We start from the raw sequence: 19,021 nt of genomic DNA on the forward strand, positions 1-19,021 counted from the left end.
GGCACTTTCTTTGCATCCAGAGCAGTTTGGAACTGGTTTCTCGGTTGATTTTTGCTGTCCTGACATTGAATTATTATGATGTTTAATGGATCTAGGTTCCTTCACAATTTAACTTGCAGGCTTTATAGGGGCTCCATGGACTACATTTGCTTTTGTGGGTATATAAGAAAAAGAAATGAGCCATTTAAACTATAAATCAAAAAGTAAATAATAGAAAAATGCATGAAATTCAGTAAGCTTGTAGCTTGCCTTTTACATGTCCAGTGATCAAGAGGTGACTGTTCTGATAGTGACCTCTTATTGCAGGGGATTACACTTGAAGCCATTGAGCACAGCCAAAACCAATGACAACCCTTGGCTTCTGGCAGAGGCTCCTTGGGAGCTTTAGTATTATCAGTTTCATAGATAGACTATGCAGTATGATAGGACTTTCCAAAATGCTGTCCTTTAAATTCTCTTTAAGTTCTATTAAGAAACACCTTTGTGGCCGGGCGCGGTGGCTCACACCTGTAATCCCAGCACTTTGGGAAGCCGAGGCGGGTGGATCACAAGGTCAGGAGTTTGACACCAGCCTGACCAACATGGTGAAACCCTATCTCTACTAAAGATACAAAAAATTAGCCGATTAGCCGGGCGTGGTGGCAGCTCCTGTATTCCCAGCTACTAGGGAGACTGAGGCAGGAGATTCACTTGAGCTCGGGAGGCGGAGTTTGCAGTGAGCTGAGATCGCGCCATTGCACTCTAACCAGGGTGACATGTCAAAATTCCATCTCAAAAGGAAAAAAAACAAAAAAAGAAGAAACACCTTTGTTTGTTTTTGGCATGAGATAAAAGGATTCAGCTAAAAAAAACTAGGAACATTTTATCTCAGTAAATTGAGACAGAGGAATAAAGAGTAAGGGATCTCTAAGCACTCACATGCTACCCTAACTCCTTTTTAGGTGTTTCCTCCTACCCTACTCTGGCTAGCTGCTTGATCAAAAAAGAAAGCTCTGGCTGGGGATGGTGGCTTACTCCAGTAATCCCAGCACTTTGGGAGGCTGAGGCAGGTGGAACACAAGGTCATGCGTTCAAGACCAGTCTGACCAACATAGTGAAACCCTGTCTCTACTAAAAATACAAAAATTTAGCCAGGTGTGGTAGCGGGAACCTGTAATCCCAGCAACTTGGGAGGCTGAGGCAGGAGAATGGCCTGATCCTGGGAGGCGGAGGTTGCAGTGAGCCAAGATCATGCCACTGCACTCCAGCCCAGTCAACGGTGCAAGACTCCATCCCCGCTCCCCCCAAAAAAAGAAAGCTCTTTGAAATAAAAGTTCTGATGCGCTCACCATGTTTACTTGTAAATTACTTTAAAGTCTCTTTTCAGTCCCTTCTTTGTAAAGAAGTTGATATACCCAGACACTTTGGAAAAGAAATCAGCACCCTAACTTCTAGTTCAGAAAATGGAAAGTATGTATTTTGCCTTGTAGGTTATTTACTTCCTTATATGTAGGCCTTATATGTAGGCCAGATACTTCTAAGGGATGGGAAAGAAGGTAAGAATATAGTTTTGATAATTATCAGAACCAAAGTAGAGGGAAATTGTCAGGTCTGTAATTTCTTCTCAGCCAGAAATGCAACTATCTTGACTATTATATCAAGCCTCAATGATTATTATTATTTTTAAAACTAAATAGAAATATGTTTACCAGAGCAAAGCTGGGTATAATTTCCACTAATTAGCAAGGCTTTCAAAGTTTCACAAGTTGTGTTTATTATCACTATTTTTGAAACAAACTGGGACACAGCAAAGTTAAATTTACCCAGTTAAAGGGATTAGGACTTATGCCTAGATCTTACTATCTCCAAAATCCATGTTCTTTGCATTGCTCCACACATTCTTTCATATTATACATTCTCATAAAACAAAATATGGGAAAGCTTCATGAAAGTAAAGCTGTGAATCCCGAGTTAGTGACAAATTGTTTATTTCACAGACCTCGTTTATAGGACAGTATCATATCACCTGCCAGTTGTCCCTCAAGAGTTCATCAGAAGTCATTTAAATTCTGTTTAATTAATTGACAGCCCACTGTATCTCAGGCCAAAGAGAACCAGTCTCCCTGAGCAGCCATAGATACCACTTTGGTTCTGTGGCAGCCTGGGCAAGGCCTGGGCTCATCAGCTACAGCAGACTATAGTATGCTTATAACCCATAATAACAGGTCTTTGAAGACTTCACAGAAAAAGTGAATAAAACATATATTCTGTTATTTCCTTAAAGAAAAAAAAGTCACAGTAAGTCCTCTGGACTTTATAGAACTCATAAAATGGAGGCAGAAGTAAATCTTGAGGCTGTTTGCAATGCTGTAGCATACAAGTGCTTGTTTTATTATGCTTCTGAGACATTTGTGATTTTTTAGCATGTGCTACTATCAGAAAATTCAGTGCAATGTGACATCAAAGCAAAAAGTTACTGAAATTCGAATCTATAATAATTTAGGAAAAACTATTATTTTCATTAATAATGTTGACATTAGCATCAGTAATATGTTCATCATTTACATATTCAGTAATATCAGTAATGCCAACATTACCATCCGTAAGACTGAGAATTAGGCCAGCCATGGTGACTCATGTCTATAATCTTAGCACTTTAGGAGACAAAAATGGGTGGATCACTTAAGCCTAACCTTGGCAATGTAGCAAAACGCCATCTCTACAAAAAATACAAAAATTAGCTGGGTGTTGTGACACACTCCTGTACTCCTAGCTACTCAGGAGGCTAAGGTAGGATCACCTGAACCCAGGGAGGTTGAGGCTGCAGTGACCCATGATTAGATTGCATCACTGCACTCCAGCCTCGGCAAGAGTGAGACCCTGTATGAAAAAAAAAAATGAGAATTAAAGCATGGTATAATTCCAAAAGTTGATAATGTTGAGCAAGATTTCATTATCCAGGTTTGCAAGCAGCAACAGCATCAGAATAGTACAACAAGAAGTTAATAGCAGGAGTAGGATGACAGATTATTTGCTTGCTGAAGAAAACATGGCGAAAATGAGGTACACTCAGAATCAAAAGTTTATTTTTTAGGGCTCATTCCTCAAATTTTAATTAGACATTTTCTAGTAGCACAAATTTATAAGAATTATACACCACAGGGAAATTTAGTTTCCTTGATAGTGTTTCATATTTAAGTGAGCACTCATTTCCATGGAAATATAAAAGACTGAGTTTCATAAGGAAATTGAATCAGCAGAACCAAAATATTGTGACTGTTGTTACTGGACTCTCCCACAACAATAATCTTTGCCTGGAAATGCCAGGGAAAATAACTATTATACTAATTTATCTGTCTGCCATTCTGTAGCCAGTTCATTTGCAGAAATGCTCATAAACCAAGAGAAAACAGAAAGAGGCATGGATTATCAACCTATGTTTGATTGAAAATAATTGTTAAGAGAAGGGAGAAGAATAAAGAGGAAAATTATGTTGATTTAAAGTCTCACCCTAGGCCGGGTGCGACGGCTCATGCCTGTAATCCCAGCACTTTAGGGGGCCAAGCCAGGCAGATCATGAGGTCAGGAGATCAAGACCATCCTGGCCAACATGGTGAAACCCCTTCTCTACTAAGAATACAAAAATTAGCTGGGCGTGGTGGCGTGTGGCTGTAGTTTCAGCTACTCAAGAGGCTGAGGCAGGAGGATCGCTTGAACCCAGGAGGCGGAGGTTGCAGTGAGCTGAGATCATGCCACTGCACTCCAGCCTGGTGACAGAGCAAGACTCTGTCTCAAAAAAAAAAAAGTCTCACTCTAGTCCTCTTTATAATAGATATTTTACTTTGAAACAAACAGATTTTTATGACATTTGGCTTTTTAAGATTCAGTGCTCTTTATTCATATTGTTTAAAGTATAAAAACTCTTTGTCTCTGATGGATAGCACTGAGAAGTATCCAGTGTAATAGGACTTCATTATATATTCAGTGTTATATCAGTCTAAAAATGAGGAAATTATCACTTAAATCTATGGAAAAAACATATTTTCTTTAAGATCTTAGTAAAAACTCAACTTCATTATAAAAAAAAATCTGCCACACAATGGAACAAAGCAGAGTAATAACAAAGCTTTAAAAATTGTAGCATTGATCTGTCCTATGTGAGCTTGGAAAAACAAATTTTTTGATAAGTAGAAGATTACAAATAAAATGTGAGTTCAGAGTGAGAGGTATTTTTGTATCTATAAACTGCTGTTGTGTTAAGTGCTCAGAATTCATCTCTTGGCTGTGGTAGGTGCTGCTATTTAGCATTTCACTGATGGGAAGAAACTGAGGCATAGGGTGTCCTGAGGAAGTGGGTTAGGATTGTGGATGGAATCAGTGGGCCCAGTTAGTGATTTGAAGTGACAACCAGTTTTTGCCTGCTTCCTAGCCTTCCAAACCAAGATGTCTCCATCCTTCCCATCCTCTCCCCAACTGGCCTTGTCAGATGCTTTTCCTCACTCTGCTATCTCCTCCCTGCTGTCAGGTACTATTAGGTTCCAAGCATAAAAGGTTAAAAGAAGAAAGCAGAAGAAGGGGAGGAGGGAGGAGGAGGAGGAAGAGAAGTGAGTTCCTTTTTAGAGTTTCATTTTGAGTTGGCTGCACTGGATCATGTTGTATTTTACACAATTCAAGTGGTAAGCAAACACATACTTAATTCTATGAATGTTTGCTAAGGGTTAAAAAAAATAGCAGCACTTTAAAAGACCACTTTTATCAGATCTACTGGAAGCCTTTCCAAACAATTAAGTGAAATTAAGGTTTTTTCCTGAAGAAGAGCAAATCTACAAACACAAAGAATACAGTCTTAAGTCTTCATCAAAGTCTTGATACATCTGGGAACTGAGTTGGGGCTTTCTGAATCTTCTCTTTAAGTATTCCTTATGACATAATATGATGAGATTTGGGACAGGGTGTTGGGTTTTTTTGGTTTTCTTTTTCTTTGAAACCTAATCAGCCCAGAAGAAAAACAATTATTACAGCTTTGTCAATACAAATATCTTATTAAAGTGAATCCTAACTCACTCTGAACCAAATTTATGACTGTAGGCAGTTTGTCATTTATTCTGACACATTTCCTACCTTCTGTTATTCCTCATAAGATACGACTTTCTCCTGTTTCTTCTGCTTAGGGACAGCAGTGTAAATGTGCTCATCAACATCAGCAGGAGTTTATTATTTTTGAGAACTTCCTATGACTTGAATAAATCCAGAAGAGGTCTGAAAGAGCTTCCAGTATAAAATAGTTCTCTGTTTGTCACTCCATTTGTATTATATTCATAGGCTCCTTAATCTTACTTTATCTGGTGCATTCCCCAGTGTGTTGACCTTGAAGAATGTGTAATATGAATCCTATATTCTAGACCTGATGATGGAATTAAGGAGAAGTTAAATTGAGGACAGGACAGGAAGACTAGGAGTCATGCCCCTCACCTTCTAGCCATTAGAACATATGGGACTAAAGGGTGACTTTCGAACTTGAGCCATTTCTCTGGGGTTCTGACATACCTACAACTGCTTTCAGAGTTTCATTTTGAGCTGGCTGCACTGAGTCATGTTATGTTTTATACGACTCAAATGGTAAACACAGGCATGCTTACCTTTGTGGATATTAATGACTACAGGCATATCCAAAGTAGAGATTTTAGCAAAAACTGGGAAAGGAGCCACCAGCCCTATCCTGCATTCAATATTCATTAACCATGCAACCTGTATTTTTGTAGATGGTCCTAATTTCATTTATTCTGTTTTATCAACCCTGTAAATTCAGGCATACTTTAAAAACCAGGTGTACTAATATTTTGTTGGGAAATAGTCATTTTGGATTCCTTGGATGAATTTCCTAGACTTTTATTTATTTAATTTCTAATTTCTGTTATGCTTTCTACTATTGCCAGTTGGTTTACTGTGTCTCCTATTAAGCCATATCCCCCTGTAATGGCGCAGGGTAGACTCTGAGGCTTGGTGCCAGATGGCCAGGTCCTCTAACTTGTGCCAAAAGAGAAATCCACTTCACTTACCAGGAAAACTCTTATCTACATTATTAGACTTTGCTATTCCTCTAGTTTATACCTTGAGAAAAGGGCATCAAATACCCACTGAAGTGTTTTTTTCTTTTTCCCTTTAATTTTTGTAACTGCTTGGTAAATAGTGCTATTTTGTGTTTAAGTCCTGAATAACTTATGTCAGCATATGTTTAGGATCATCCTAGAGATGATCATCCAGCAGTACTTAAAACACGTGCATATGTGTGTGTATTTATGTATGCAGATAGATTTGTTACATTTGAATTTACTGAATCGATGTCCTATTTCTTTGTTTTATTCACTGATCAATACATTTTTAAGCTCTTCTGTTTCAGTATATATGAGTCACACCATTCTCTTTATCAGCAGCATAGTATTCTATGCAGTATTTATGGTGCAGTCGTAATTTATTTTATATTTATCTATAGATAGATATTTAGTTTAAATTTTCCCAAATTATTAATATTTCAAATGATGTTGCAGTCAAGTTCTTTGGACATTTATTTTTATATTCTTAAGTGTTTCTTTAAGGGACAGTCCTACAGATGGCCTTTCTGATTCCAAGGACATGTACATTTATAATTTCGATAAACATTCATTGTCAGGTTTCTCTTCTGCTCATGCAAAAATACTGCATGTACACTCTTAATCATCCATGGGAGAATTTGTTTCTTCTCCTTCTCCCCCAATACATGTTATTAGATATTATCAATCTTTTTAATTTATGCTAATCTGATGGATGAATTTTTTTTTTTTTATGAGAGAAAGAAAGAGAAAGAAAAAGGGTGAGAGAGAACAGGATTCTTGCTCTATTGCCCGGGCTGGAATGCAATCTAAAAATAGGTATTAAAAACCTCTTTTATGCCAATAATTGTGCTTAACAACGGAGACAGGAAGGAATAAGGGAAGAAAATAACAAACAGCCAACCAATATTTCATTTAAGTCTGTGAAATGCTATGCAAATGCTGAAAAATGATTTACTTCCAATTTTCCAATTATGTGGTCACTTTCAAAATAGGTGTAATGTGATACTGAGAAAAATGTATGTTCTGTGGACCTGGGGTGGAGAATTCTATAAATATTCACTAAGTTTACTTATTCCAGGTCTAAGTTCAAATCATAGATGTCCCTATTAATTTTCTATGTCGTTGATCCGTCAAATATTAACAATGTGGTGTCAAAATCTCCCGCTATTATTGTGCGGGAGTCCAGGTCTCTCTATAAGTCATTAAGAACTTGTCTTATGTATCTGGGTGCTCCTGTATTGGGTTCATATATATTTATAATCATTAACTCCTGTTGTTGCATTGATCCTTTTACCATTATGTAATGTCCTTCTTTGTTTCTTTTAGTCTTTGTTACTATTAAAGTCTATTTTGTGAGAGACGGAAGTTACAACTCCTGTTTTTTTTCTTTCTTTTTTTTTTTTTTTGTTCTCCATTTAATTGGTGAATCTTCCTCCATCCCTTTGTTTTGAGTCTTTGTATGTCGTTGCTTGTGAAATAGATCTGGATACAGCGTACCGATGGGTTTTGACTTTTTATTCAATTTACCTGTCTGTGTCTTTGATTGGGGCATTTAATCCATTTAAATTTAGAATTAATATTTGTGAGTTCAATATTGTCATTTAATGCTAGCTGGCTATTTTGCCCATTAGTTGATGTAGATTCTTCATTATAAAGATATTCTTTATGTTTTGGTAAGTTTTTGGGATGACTGATACTGGTTGTTCCTTTCTGTTTGTAGTGCTTCTTTCAGAAGCTCTTGTAAAGCAGGCCTGGTGGTGATGAAATTGCTGAGTGCTTGCTTGTTCGTGAAAAATTTTCTTTTTCCTTCGTTTATAAAGCTTAGTTTGGCGGGATATGAGATTCTGGGTTGAAAATTCTTTTCTTTGAGGATATTGAATATTGACCCCCACTCTCTTCTAGTTTTTAGGGTTTCTGGTGAGAGGTCTGCTGTGAGTCTGATACACTTCCCTTTATGGGTAACGTGACCTTTCTCTCTAGCTGCCATTAGAATTTTCTCCTTTATTTCAACCCTAGTGAATCTAGCGATTATGTGTCATGGAGTTTCTCTACTTGAGAAATATCTTTGTGGTGTTCTCTGGATTAGCTGGAGTTGAGTATTGTCCTGCCTTACTAGATTAGGAAAGTTTTCCTGAATAATATCCTGAAGAATATTTTCCAACTTGGTTCATTCTCTTCATGACATTCAGGTATACCTATCAATCGTAAATTAGGTCTTTTCACATAGTCCCATATTTTTTGGAGACTTTGCTCATTTCATTAAGTTGGTCTTTGACCTCTGATATCCTTTCTTCTGCTTAATCAATTCGACTGTTAAAACTTGTGCATACTTCATGGAGTTCTCGTATTGTATTCTTCAGTTCCATTAATTCACTTATATTTCTCTCTAAATTGTCTATTCTCGTTAGAATTTCGTCAAACTTTTTTTCAAGGTTCTTAGTTTCTTTACGTTGGGCTAGAACATGTTCTTTTAGTTCACTAAAGTTCCTTATTATCCACTTTCTGAAGCCTAAATCTGTTAATGGAGTTCTCCATCAGGCCTTGTTCTCTTGTTGATGAGGAACTGTGATCACCTGTAGAAGGAGAGGCATTCTGATCTTGGGTATTCTCAGCCTGTTTACGCTGGTTTCTTCCCTTCGTTGTGAATTCATCCACCTGTCGTCTTTGTAATTGCCTACTTTCAAATTAGGTCTCTGAGTGGACATCCAACTTGTTGATTCCCAGTGCCAAAATCTGAGCAACCCACTGCGCCGGCCAAAACAGCAGCATCAAGATTCGTGGTGCTTTTCTGCCTGGTAATCTCCAGTCTGGCTTCCCTCTTGAGTCCCTTCTTCTATCAGATAAATGAGTGACTCTGCCTTCCCGGAGCTCCAAACATCGATCAGTCCCGTTTACTCTGCACCAAGAACCACCGCGCTGGGGGGCCGGCAAAACCGTGACGCCGGCCACAAGAGCCGCCCTGGTGACCCATGGGGCTCCTCCACTGGGAATCTTCCAGTCCGTGGGTAACAAAAATTCGTCTGAAAGTGTGGCGTCCTCTCACTCTGTGTGTTTTCTCTGGGAGCTACAATCCCGAGCTGCTGGTGATCAGCTATCTTGGATCTCTCCACTCGAAAAATTTTATTTCTTGTTTTAATTTGTGTATCCCTGATTAAGAGTGAAGCTGAGCAGAGTTTTCCTATTTTTTCTTAAAGCAGTGCTCTCCAGGAGGATTCAACAGCTAAAGGTAAAAACAAAAGCTTAAAAATGCTTTAAGAAACTATAGGAACATATGTAATTACCTGGGGATAAATTCATAAAGTAAAAGTTCACAGATTTTTTTAGCCATATCTGTTAAAAAAGTATACATGCAAAAAGCATTAGAATACAGTTAAACACTGCCTCTTCACATGAGGAAGCCTTTGCTAAATAAGGCAAACAAAACACTAATACTCTGAACATTATTCCTACAAGTCAGTCAGAAAAAGAACTCAAGAGAAAAATGTGTAAATAAATTCTTTGAAGAGAAGGAATCCTGAATGGCCAGTAAACAAAAATGCTTAACCTGCTTGCCTTTTTTTTCCTACCAGCAATATAAAACAACTGTCTTATGTTGACCATAACGATCTTTATTCTCTTAAACAATTATATAGAATATTTATTTATTTAAACATTAATTAATTTATTTAAACATTAATTGGTGGATACCTAGATTGTTTTCTATTTTTGTTATGGTAATTCTCCAGTATGTTTATTTATATGCTTACCTGACTTCTTATTTGGATTAAATTCCTACTCGCTAATTTGCTAGGTCAAGTGACATACACATTTAAAATCTATTGTGTATTATAAAATACTCTCCAGAAAGAAATTAATGAGAGTGGATCTCTCATCACAAACTACCAATACAGGCATTATCAGGTGTTGGTTTTTTGATTGTTGTCATTGTTGTTTTGTTTTTGTTTTTATTTGAGACAGGATGGTACTCTGTTGCTCAGGCTGGAGTGTGGCACAATCATGGCTCACTGCAGTCTCAACCTTCCAGGATCAGGTGATCCTCCCACTTTATCCGTTTAAGTAGCTGCTATTCTGGGGACTACAGGCATGGCAGGCATCTCCATGCCCAGCCAAAATTTTTTGAATTTCTTTGTAGAGATGGGGTTTCGCCATGTTGCCCAGGCTGATCTCGAACTACTGGGCTTGAGCTATCTGCTCACCTTGGCCTTCCAAAATGCTGGGATTACAGGCCCGTTGTCAGTTTTTTTAGTCTTAGCCTATCTGATGGGTGAAAATTTCTACCTTATTTGAAAAGATTTGTTTCTTTTGTTATTGCTAACATTTAGTATCTGTTAATGTTTGTATTTTTAAATGTTTGTATGCCATTTGCTTTTGTTTATTGTTTTGTTTAGTAATTTTCATTTATTAATTGCTAATTCTATCATCCACTGATTTTTCTATTGGTACCTATATTGAATATGTGAACTCTTTATATATTAATGGTGTCCCTTTTCTTTCACTGTCACATGTTACAATTTCATCTTTTTTGTCACTTAACTTTTCATGGTGTTCTTTGACAAAAGTTTTGTGTGGTGATATATGTCAGCCTTATGTTTTTTAGTTTTAGTGTCTTATTGTTAGTACTGTTGATATACAATAGGATAGTTAATGCACGTCCTTCAGTATGCATTATTTTGCTACTTGGAATTTTTATTTCTAGAAAAATATAGAAAATTGATTAAATATGCCACAAGGATAACAATTGTCAGTGTCATGTAAGTTTGAATATGCAGTTACTGTAACTTGTTTTACTTATCATGTTTTATTTGCCAGTTTTTTAGACATTAATATTTCTACATCAATTTAATCATCTCTTCATTATTTTGTTATTTATGTCACTTAAGATCTCTGTTTTCGCTGTTAGATCATTGTTTTATCTGCAGATTGTATTCTCTTCAAAATGAAGAATTATGTCTCCTTGTTTAGGTCTATCATGGCACTACTTACCTGATAATAACCACTTTTGATGATGGCTGCAGTGGTGGGACCCTAGAAATAGATGCATAAGTCCTAGCAGGTTACATAGCTCCTACAAACTGATTGTAGATCCTAAGAGCAACAGACTTTTTATTATCCTTTCACCAGACTTGGCCATTATATTTAAAAGAGAGAATAGCACAGTGTTGCTATGGAATGGATCTACTGTGCATATTCTCACTGCTTTAAAAATCACTGATCATATAAAAAGAGAAGAATGCACTAGCTTAGTGTTTGATCTTGACCACATAGATCTAACGTCATGATCAATTGCTTTCAGCATTTTCTTTGAAATCACATAAGGTTCATATGTGCCAAATTTCATAAGGATCACATGATAAGGTCAAGAAATACAAATTCCAAGGCAGAATTTATATACCCACTTCACATATGACAGTAATACTAAATAACCATATGTTGAATATAATACACTGTATGTAAATGCTATTCTTGAAAGCAATCCAATCAATAAAACCTAAAATAAATAATACTTTAATAACACATTTCAAATAGACTGCAAATGGAATAGATGGACTCTATGGCAAGAACATCCCTATAAAACTGACATTCAGAGGCCATTAAAACATAGAGAGTAAAACAATCATGAAACTAAAGAAAAACTGTGAATATTTAGAAGTTTTCTAAAAGCCTACTACATTGTATGCCAAGATACAGCAGTCGTTTTTATTTAAAGAGCTATTTCAGTAAAAACTGTGGATTCCTAAGTATTAAAAAGCAAATTAAATTTGCCATAACCAATACCCAAAAATATGGTTTAAAAAATATACAATATTACCCAGAACATTTTTAAAACACATAGCTTTAAGCAGAAAAAAAAGTCAAAACAGAAAAAGCTCATTTTCATTATAACTATTAACAGACTGACCAATTTTATCATTAAAAAAGAAGGTTATAGGAAAGCTACTGAAGTTAACTTCAGGGGCCTAGCAGTAAAAAGTGATTGTAATATTAGTAAAACTCTGAAACAGATCAAATAGCCCCTAAGTAGCTGTTTATCTACTCTATCTTTGAACATGTATATGCCTTTTCTTAAAGCTGACAAGATTGCCCTTTTTAAATTTGTTTTTAATACCACATTTTTAAAAAATCCAAATATTAAACTGTTAGCAGCTCAGAATACAGAAACTTTACCTTCCCTCATTCATGAAATGAATTAAGATTTGAACATTTCTTTTCCTCTTTGTCATATTTTTGGAAAACATGGTTTTGTCATTCCATGTTGTACAGCGATAGTTTATCTTTTTCATCACGAGTGCTTGTTTACTGTATGTGTGCAAATGAAACAATAAAGCTTACATACAATTATTTAACTAGTTTTTTTCTCATTGATTAACTCAAAGTCATAATCAAAATGAGATGTTTGTCATGTAATTGATGTTTTTATTTTTAATTTTGTCACCTTAGATCCTGGGAAGACTCTGCCTGAAGCCCTTGATTATTGCACTGTTTGGCTACAGACAGTGCCTGGAGAAATAGACAGCAAAAGTGGTATTCCACCTTCCCTTATAACACTACAGATTAAAGACTTTCTGAATGGACCAGGTAAGAAAGTCATAAAATGTGTGTACATTTTTTTCATGTGAATATATTAATGTGTATATAGGATCTGTTAGTAATCTTGACATTCCATGCAAAAAATGAATGGTTCATTTTTTCCCACAAGTGTATGCTTTTCAGTCTGCCCATTTTAGAGATCAAAAGGCATATATAAATATGCATTAAAAATTACCTTCAGTTTGATATGAAGGTAGTTATCAATTAAAGAATAATTGAAGCCAAACCATCATTCTCAGCAAACTGACACAAGAACAGAAAACCAAACACCGCATGTTCTCACTCATAGGTGGGTGTTGAACAATGAGAACACGTGGACACAGGGAGGGGAACATTACACACTAGGGTCTGTTGGGAAGTGGGGAGCTAGGAAAGGGATAGCAGGAGGTGGGGAGGTTGGGGAGGGATAACATTGGGAGAAATGCCTGTTGTAGGTGACGGGGGAATGGAGGCAGCAAACCACCATGGCATGTGTGTACCTATGCAACAATCCTGCAAGTTCTGCACATGTACCCCAGAAATTAAAGAAAATAATAAAAAATAATAGTCGAAACCAAAGCACCAATATTTTATTTCTACCTTTTCTATTAATTAACTGTTTGATCTTAGGTGTTGATCTAATCTTCTGTAATTCAGTTTTCTTACCTGTATATGAAGAGGATAGACTGGATGAATAAATGGATTGGAAACATGATATATAGATACATAAGATAGTATACTATAGATAGATTAGATTTGATAGTTAAATGTACCTGTTTCACATGCTTAGCAAAGTGCTTGAGACATAGTAATTACTCAGTTTTAGATAGATAGAGATATCAAAATGTTTTGAGAGCTAATTATGTCTCAGGCACTATGCATTTTAGTTTGCACTGTAGTTTAGTTATCCCTATTTTATGAATAAGGAAGCTAAGACTTAGAAAAGCGAAGTGAATTGCCTGAGGTCATAGTGACAGAGGAGCCATTCAAACCTGTCTTTATGACTCCAAAGACTAGATTTTAACTTCTGTACTATACTAATTTGGGCATAACTAAAGATTTTTCCTTTCTTCTTCGATCTTCCTCCTCTATCTTTTCTTCCTTCATCTCATGTTCTTCCCCTTCTGTTATTTCTCCCTTACCTACGTGTAGTCTTAGCTATTTATTTAACAGGAATTATTACATTTCACATTTTGTTTTGTTACTTTATACTTGCAGTGCTTCAGAATGTTACCCGTGAAATGAGTATTAGTTTCTTCATTAAGATTTTTATTTCATTATATTTTTTGTTTACTTTTTTTTTTTGAGACAGTCTTGCTGTGTTACCCAGGCTGAAGTACAGTGGTGCAGTCATAGCTCACTTGGGCTCCAGCAATTCTGATGCTTCAGCCTCCCAAGTATCTGGGACTATAGGTGTGTGCCACCATGCCCAGCTAGTTTTGTTTGTTTGTTTTGTTTTTCTGTAGTAGAGGATGAGGTCTTATGGCATTTAACATGACTCAGTAGTAGAAATGTGATTATTAAAGTAACTGTACCTTTGTGTTTCTTAAGATACTTTTCAAAGTTGGGAATTAAATATATACAATTTCTGATTTTATGTCCATGCTATAATAGTGATAATATATTAGGAGAGTTAAACTTTTAAGTAAATGAATTGAAATAGTTATTTTACAGCAGCACTTCTCAAACTTGATTCTGCATTTAAAGCTTCTCTGGGGAGTTTGTTAAAATGCAAATGGTGGCTTAATAGATCTAGAAGGGAGGGCTTGAAAGTAATGTCTAAAAAGCTCCCAGATGAAGTAGATGCTGTTGGCCTGGGACTGTACTTTATGTAGCAAGTTTTATATGACTCTTATCAAAATTATCTTTAAAAATCATGGCCGGGCGCGGTGGCTCAAGCCTGTAATCCCAGCACTTTGGGAGGCCGAGGCGGGTGGATCACGAGGTCGAGAGATCGAGACCATCTTGATCAACATGGTGAAACCCCGTCTCTACTGAAAATACAAAAAATTAGCTGGGCATGGTGGCACGTGCCTGTAATCCCAGCTACTCAGGAGGCTGAGGCAGGAGAATTGCCTGAACCCAGGAGGCGGAGGTTGCAGTGAGCCGAGATCGCGCCATTGCACTCCAGCCTGGGTAACGAGCGAAACTCCGTCTCGGGGGGGAAAAAAAAAAAAATCATATATATGACTTATCATATATGATTTTTGTTTTTTAGTATCAGTCTTTGAGAGCCAAACTGCAGTAATTTTGGGGCACAGGACAGGGAAATGATAACAAAGAAAGATGAGTGGTTTTTAGAATGCTGCTTTGATTATGGAAAATCAAGTATAATGTCCAATGAATAATTTAAATTCTTCAAAGTCTAAAACATTTTAAACAAAAGTACTTTTATAATTTTTTTTTTAATTTGAGGGAAGATTAGTTTAAATGATAAATCAGCTGTGCGTGACTTCCGCTAAGACACTAACCTAACAGCCTTGAACCGCTCCAGAATTTACTAGCTTAGACAAAAATTTTCTTACTGTAAGCAATTCGTGATTTAGAGTAGATAAGTAGATCTTATTTCATAGAGTAATTATATTATCTCACTACACAGCCAGTTTGGCATGCTACTTACACTAATTTAGGTATCAAAAGGCCATAGCAGATAGTGAGAATTGTATACCACTAATTAAATGGGAATAACAGGGCACATTAAAACAGCTTTTGCCACATGAATGTATCATTTTATAGATTTTGGCAACTCAAGGAAATCATATTTTTTCCAGTTCTTAGGTAATAGGATACTAAGAGGAATATCATTTATGTTGAGATTGGGCAAACAAATTTCAGCTTTATAATGTTCCCCAATAACATCCCCTTTCCTTAAAAAGATAAGCATTACAAAACAATAATAATAATAAAAGCACTACAGGTAATACTTGTAGTTTTTAGGTAATGTCATTGTGTTATCATTAGGAATATTTAGCTACTTCTATGTTTTAATCTGTATACATATCTATTTAAGTATCATTCCAGAGAATGTCTGGAACTGTATTAGTAATTTTCATCTATTTTTTTCTTGTTCTTTAATGAAGGGTATCGTAATAATGAAAGTTATGACCCTGAATTAGCCAGGCATGGTGGTATGTGACTGTAGTCCTAGCTACTCAGAGAGCCAAGGTGGGAGGATTGCTCGAGCCCAGGAGGTCAAGGCTCCAGTGAGCTATGATCACACTACTCACTCCAGTCTGGGCAACAGAGTGAGAACCTGACTCAAAAAACAAATAAATTTACAACCCTGAAAGGTAGAAGGAATATTCATTATAAATGTCTAACCATAAACTTTCTTCAAAAAGATGTGAACTTCACAGCTTTTGAAATTTAACCTTTCATATTTATTTTGCTGGGATTATTTTCTCTGAACAACGTGATACAAATGCTGTTCTTTAGCATTTGTTTTTAGAAAAATAATTTAAGAGTATGATACCTTAATAGAGCAAATGGTGTGTCCCAACTTCTACATCAGAAACTCTTTCAAAGCTCTCCCAACCCCCAACCTTTTCCCCTTGTACACATTAGCAAGGTCAGTGGCTTGGAGAAACCTGGAAAACAGCAGCTACCAGAAACCCACTAGAATAATATCTCCAGCAGGTGATAGATTAGTTGGAACAAATTGGAACCATTGCAGTTCAGCAATCCTGGTTTCTTTCAAGCTGTTTTTAAAATGTCGTCATTTTAATGCACAATCTAAACCCTGCGGAACAGTCCACAGCAGGTTAATTTGAATCATATGATGTGTCACTGCCCTCAACTGACATGAGCTCTATTCCATGTGTGAAGCCATAATAAATCCATTCCCAACCGAGGAAAATTCCCCGTGAGAAGGTGAACTAATCCAGGCCTCACACTGGCATGCTAGCCCTCCATAATTGAAAGCAGGGCCACCTGTTCCCAGCACAGCTAGCCTATAGAAAAAAATTAGCATTAGATCAGATACTTCTTATATTGAAAAATCAATCACACTTCTTGCAAATTCAAATTCAGCTGTGAAGTGCTTGGTATGACATCATACAGAAATGTAGGAATGTGCCCACTTGATCCCATTTTAAAAGTTTTGTTAACCATAGGATTTCTTAACTTTGAAATGAGATTTTATTTTTTAATTTAATGAGAGCGGACACGTGAGAAGAAGAACTGGAAAGGGTGCAGATTTTTCTAATTAACTCTGGGTTATTTGCAAAAACATTTGAGCTCCCTGGTATTTTTTTCATTGTTCTTTCACAAATTTTTGAGCCACTGTCATTGTAGCCATGAAATGACATTTAAATGACAACAGAGAACAAAATTGCTAAATTGGGAAAACATTCCCAAGTCATTTATGTTTTATTATAAATTAATGCTTAGCATGCCACATTCATCATATAATTTAAATAACATGGTTATATCAAACACAAAATAATGAATGCAATTTCACATTTCTTTGAGTTTAGTTTACATAGTGTCTGTATTTGAAAGGCATAGCCACTGATCTTTTTCTCCTAATAGAATCACTTCTTTAGTCTCACCCTGTTTAGCTCAATCATTAATTTACCTATCTAGTTTTCACTGTTTCTGATTTCATTCTGGTTTTTGATTGGTTTTATCTCTGGCTTTGATTTTGATTTAAAAAATCTGTTGACTTGAACAGGTTATAATCCTGTTTTGAATACAGTTTTCTCCTTATATTTTATGAATTAATGTAACTGTTTTATAGGTTGCAATGATTTTCATTTCTATCTTAAAATAATTCCTAAACATCCTTAAACAATTGCATTTCCACAAACCTCTTTGATTTGAATAAAAATGTGTACTTAAATGCTGTAAAATAGTAAAAGACTTCTTAGGTACAGTAACACACCATTCGAATAGGTTTGTTTATATGAATATAAAGTAGAAATTTTAAGTTGTTTACCCCCAAATATATGTATTTTTTAAGTGTTTTTACCTTCCTTGGTTAACCCTGCTTTTATATTATTACTGAATTTGTTTCTCAGTGGGGATTAATTCAGACATATCTTGAAGGTAACTGATTCAGAAGGATTAAGATACCTGGAAAAGATTAATCAAATAGTCTCTTTATTCTTCTGGAGTAGAAAATGAAGAATAAATAATATGTTTTTTAGTCTTTAAATTTTTTTCAATCGCAAATTTCAAATGGGATTTTTAGTTGCCTAGTTCAAGCTTTATTGAAGTATAATTGACAAAAATTATAGACATTTAAGGTATATAATGTGATGTTTGATAAATGTGTCATTGAGAAATGATTAACATAGTCAAGCTAATTAACATATTTATCACCTCACATAGTTACAACTTTTTATTTGTGGTGAGAACCCATAAGATCTCTCTTAGCAAATTTTAAGTATATAATACAGTAGTATTTATTAAATGTAGTCATGATGCTGTAGATTAGATCTTCAGGTCTTATACGTGCTGCATAACTGAAACTTTGTACCCGTTCACCAACCTCTTCATATTTTTCCCTCCCACAGCCCCTGGCAATGAACATTCTAATGTCTCCTTTTATAAGTTTGGTGTTTTTAGATTCCACATATAAATAAAATCATGCAGTTTCTATTTCTGTGTAGTTTATCGCATTTAGCATAATGTCTTCCAAGTGCATCCATGTTGTCTCAAATGGCAGGATTTCCATCTTTTTAAGGGTGAATAGTATTCTATTGTGAATATATACCACATTTTGTCCTCAATTCATCCATTGATGAATTCTTAGGTTGATTCTGTATCTTGACTATTATGAATTGTGGTGCAGTAAACATAGGAGTGCAAATAAATCTCTTTGGCATACTGATTTCATTTCATTTCCTTTGGATGTATACCCATTAGTGGGATTCCTGGATCATATGGTAGTTATATTTTTAATTTATTGAGGAATCTCCATACTGTTTTCCATAATGGCTCTACCAGTCTACATTCCCAACAACAATGTGCAAGGATTTCCTTTTCTCCGCATCCTTGCCAACACTTGTTATCTTTTGTCTTTTTGGTAATAGCCATTCTAGCAGGAAAGATGTGGTGTTTCATGGTTTCGATTTGTATTTCTCTGATGGTTAGTTATATTGAGCATTTTTTCATTTACCTGTTGGCTATTTGTATGTTCTCTTTTAAGAAATGTCTCTTTAGGTCTTTTTCCTATTTTTAAAATTAACTCAGGGTTATTTGCAAAAACATTTGAGCTCCCTGGTATTTTTTTCATTATTCTTTCACAAATTTTTGAGCCATTGTCATTGTAGTCATGAAATAACATTTAAATGACAGAAAGAACAAAAATGCCAAATTGGGAAAACATTCCCAAGTCATTTATGTTTTATTATAAATCAATGCTTAGCATGCTACATTCA

At 35.7% G+C, this 19,021-nt stretch overlaps 1 protein-coding gene across 7 annotated transcripts in view; it reads left to right on the forward strand.

Moving 5' to 3' along the window:
* VPS13B (vacuolar protein sorting 13 homolog B) overlaps positions 1 to 19,021 on the forward strand; it is an 839,649-nt gene that overhangs the window by 633,997 nt on the left and 186,631 nt on the right. For all 7 annotated transcript variants that reach the window (XM_064384451.1, XM_012455820.2, XM_021675751.2 and 4 more), the window contains exon 35: positions 12,510 to 12,647. In XM_064384451.1, coding sequence (XP_064240521.1) covers positions 12,510 to 12,647 — 138 coding nt within the window. The remainder of the gene's footprint in view (positions 1 to 12,509; positions 12,648 to 19,021) is intronic.

The sequence above is a fragment of the Aotus nancymaae genome, unplaced genomic scaffold (assembly GCF_030222135.1).
Source record: "Aotus nancymaae isolate 86718 unplaced genomic scaffold, 86718_ANA_hifiasm-v0.15.2.pri h1tg000036l, whole genome shotgun sequence".
Taxonomy (NCBI): Eukaryota; Metazoa; Chordata; class Mammalia; order Primates; family Aotidae; genus Aotus; species Aotus nancymaae.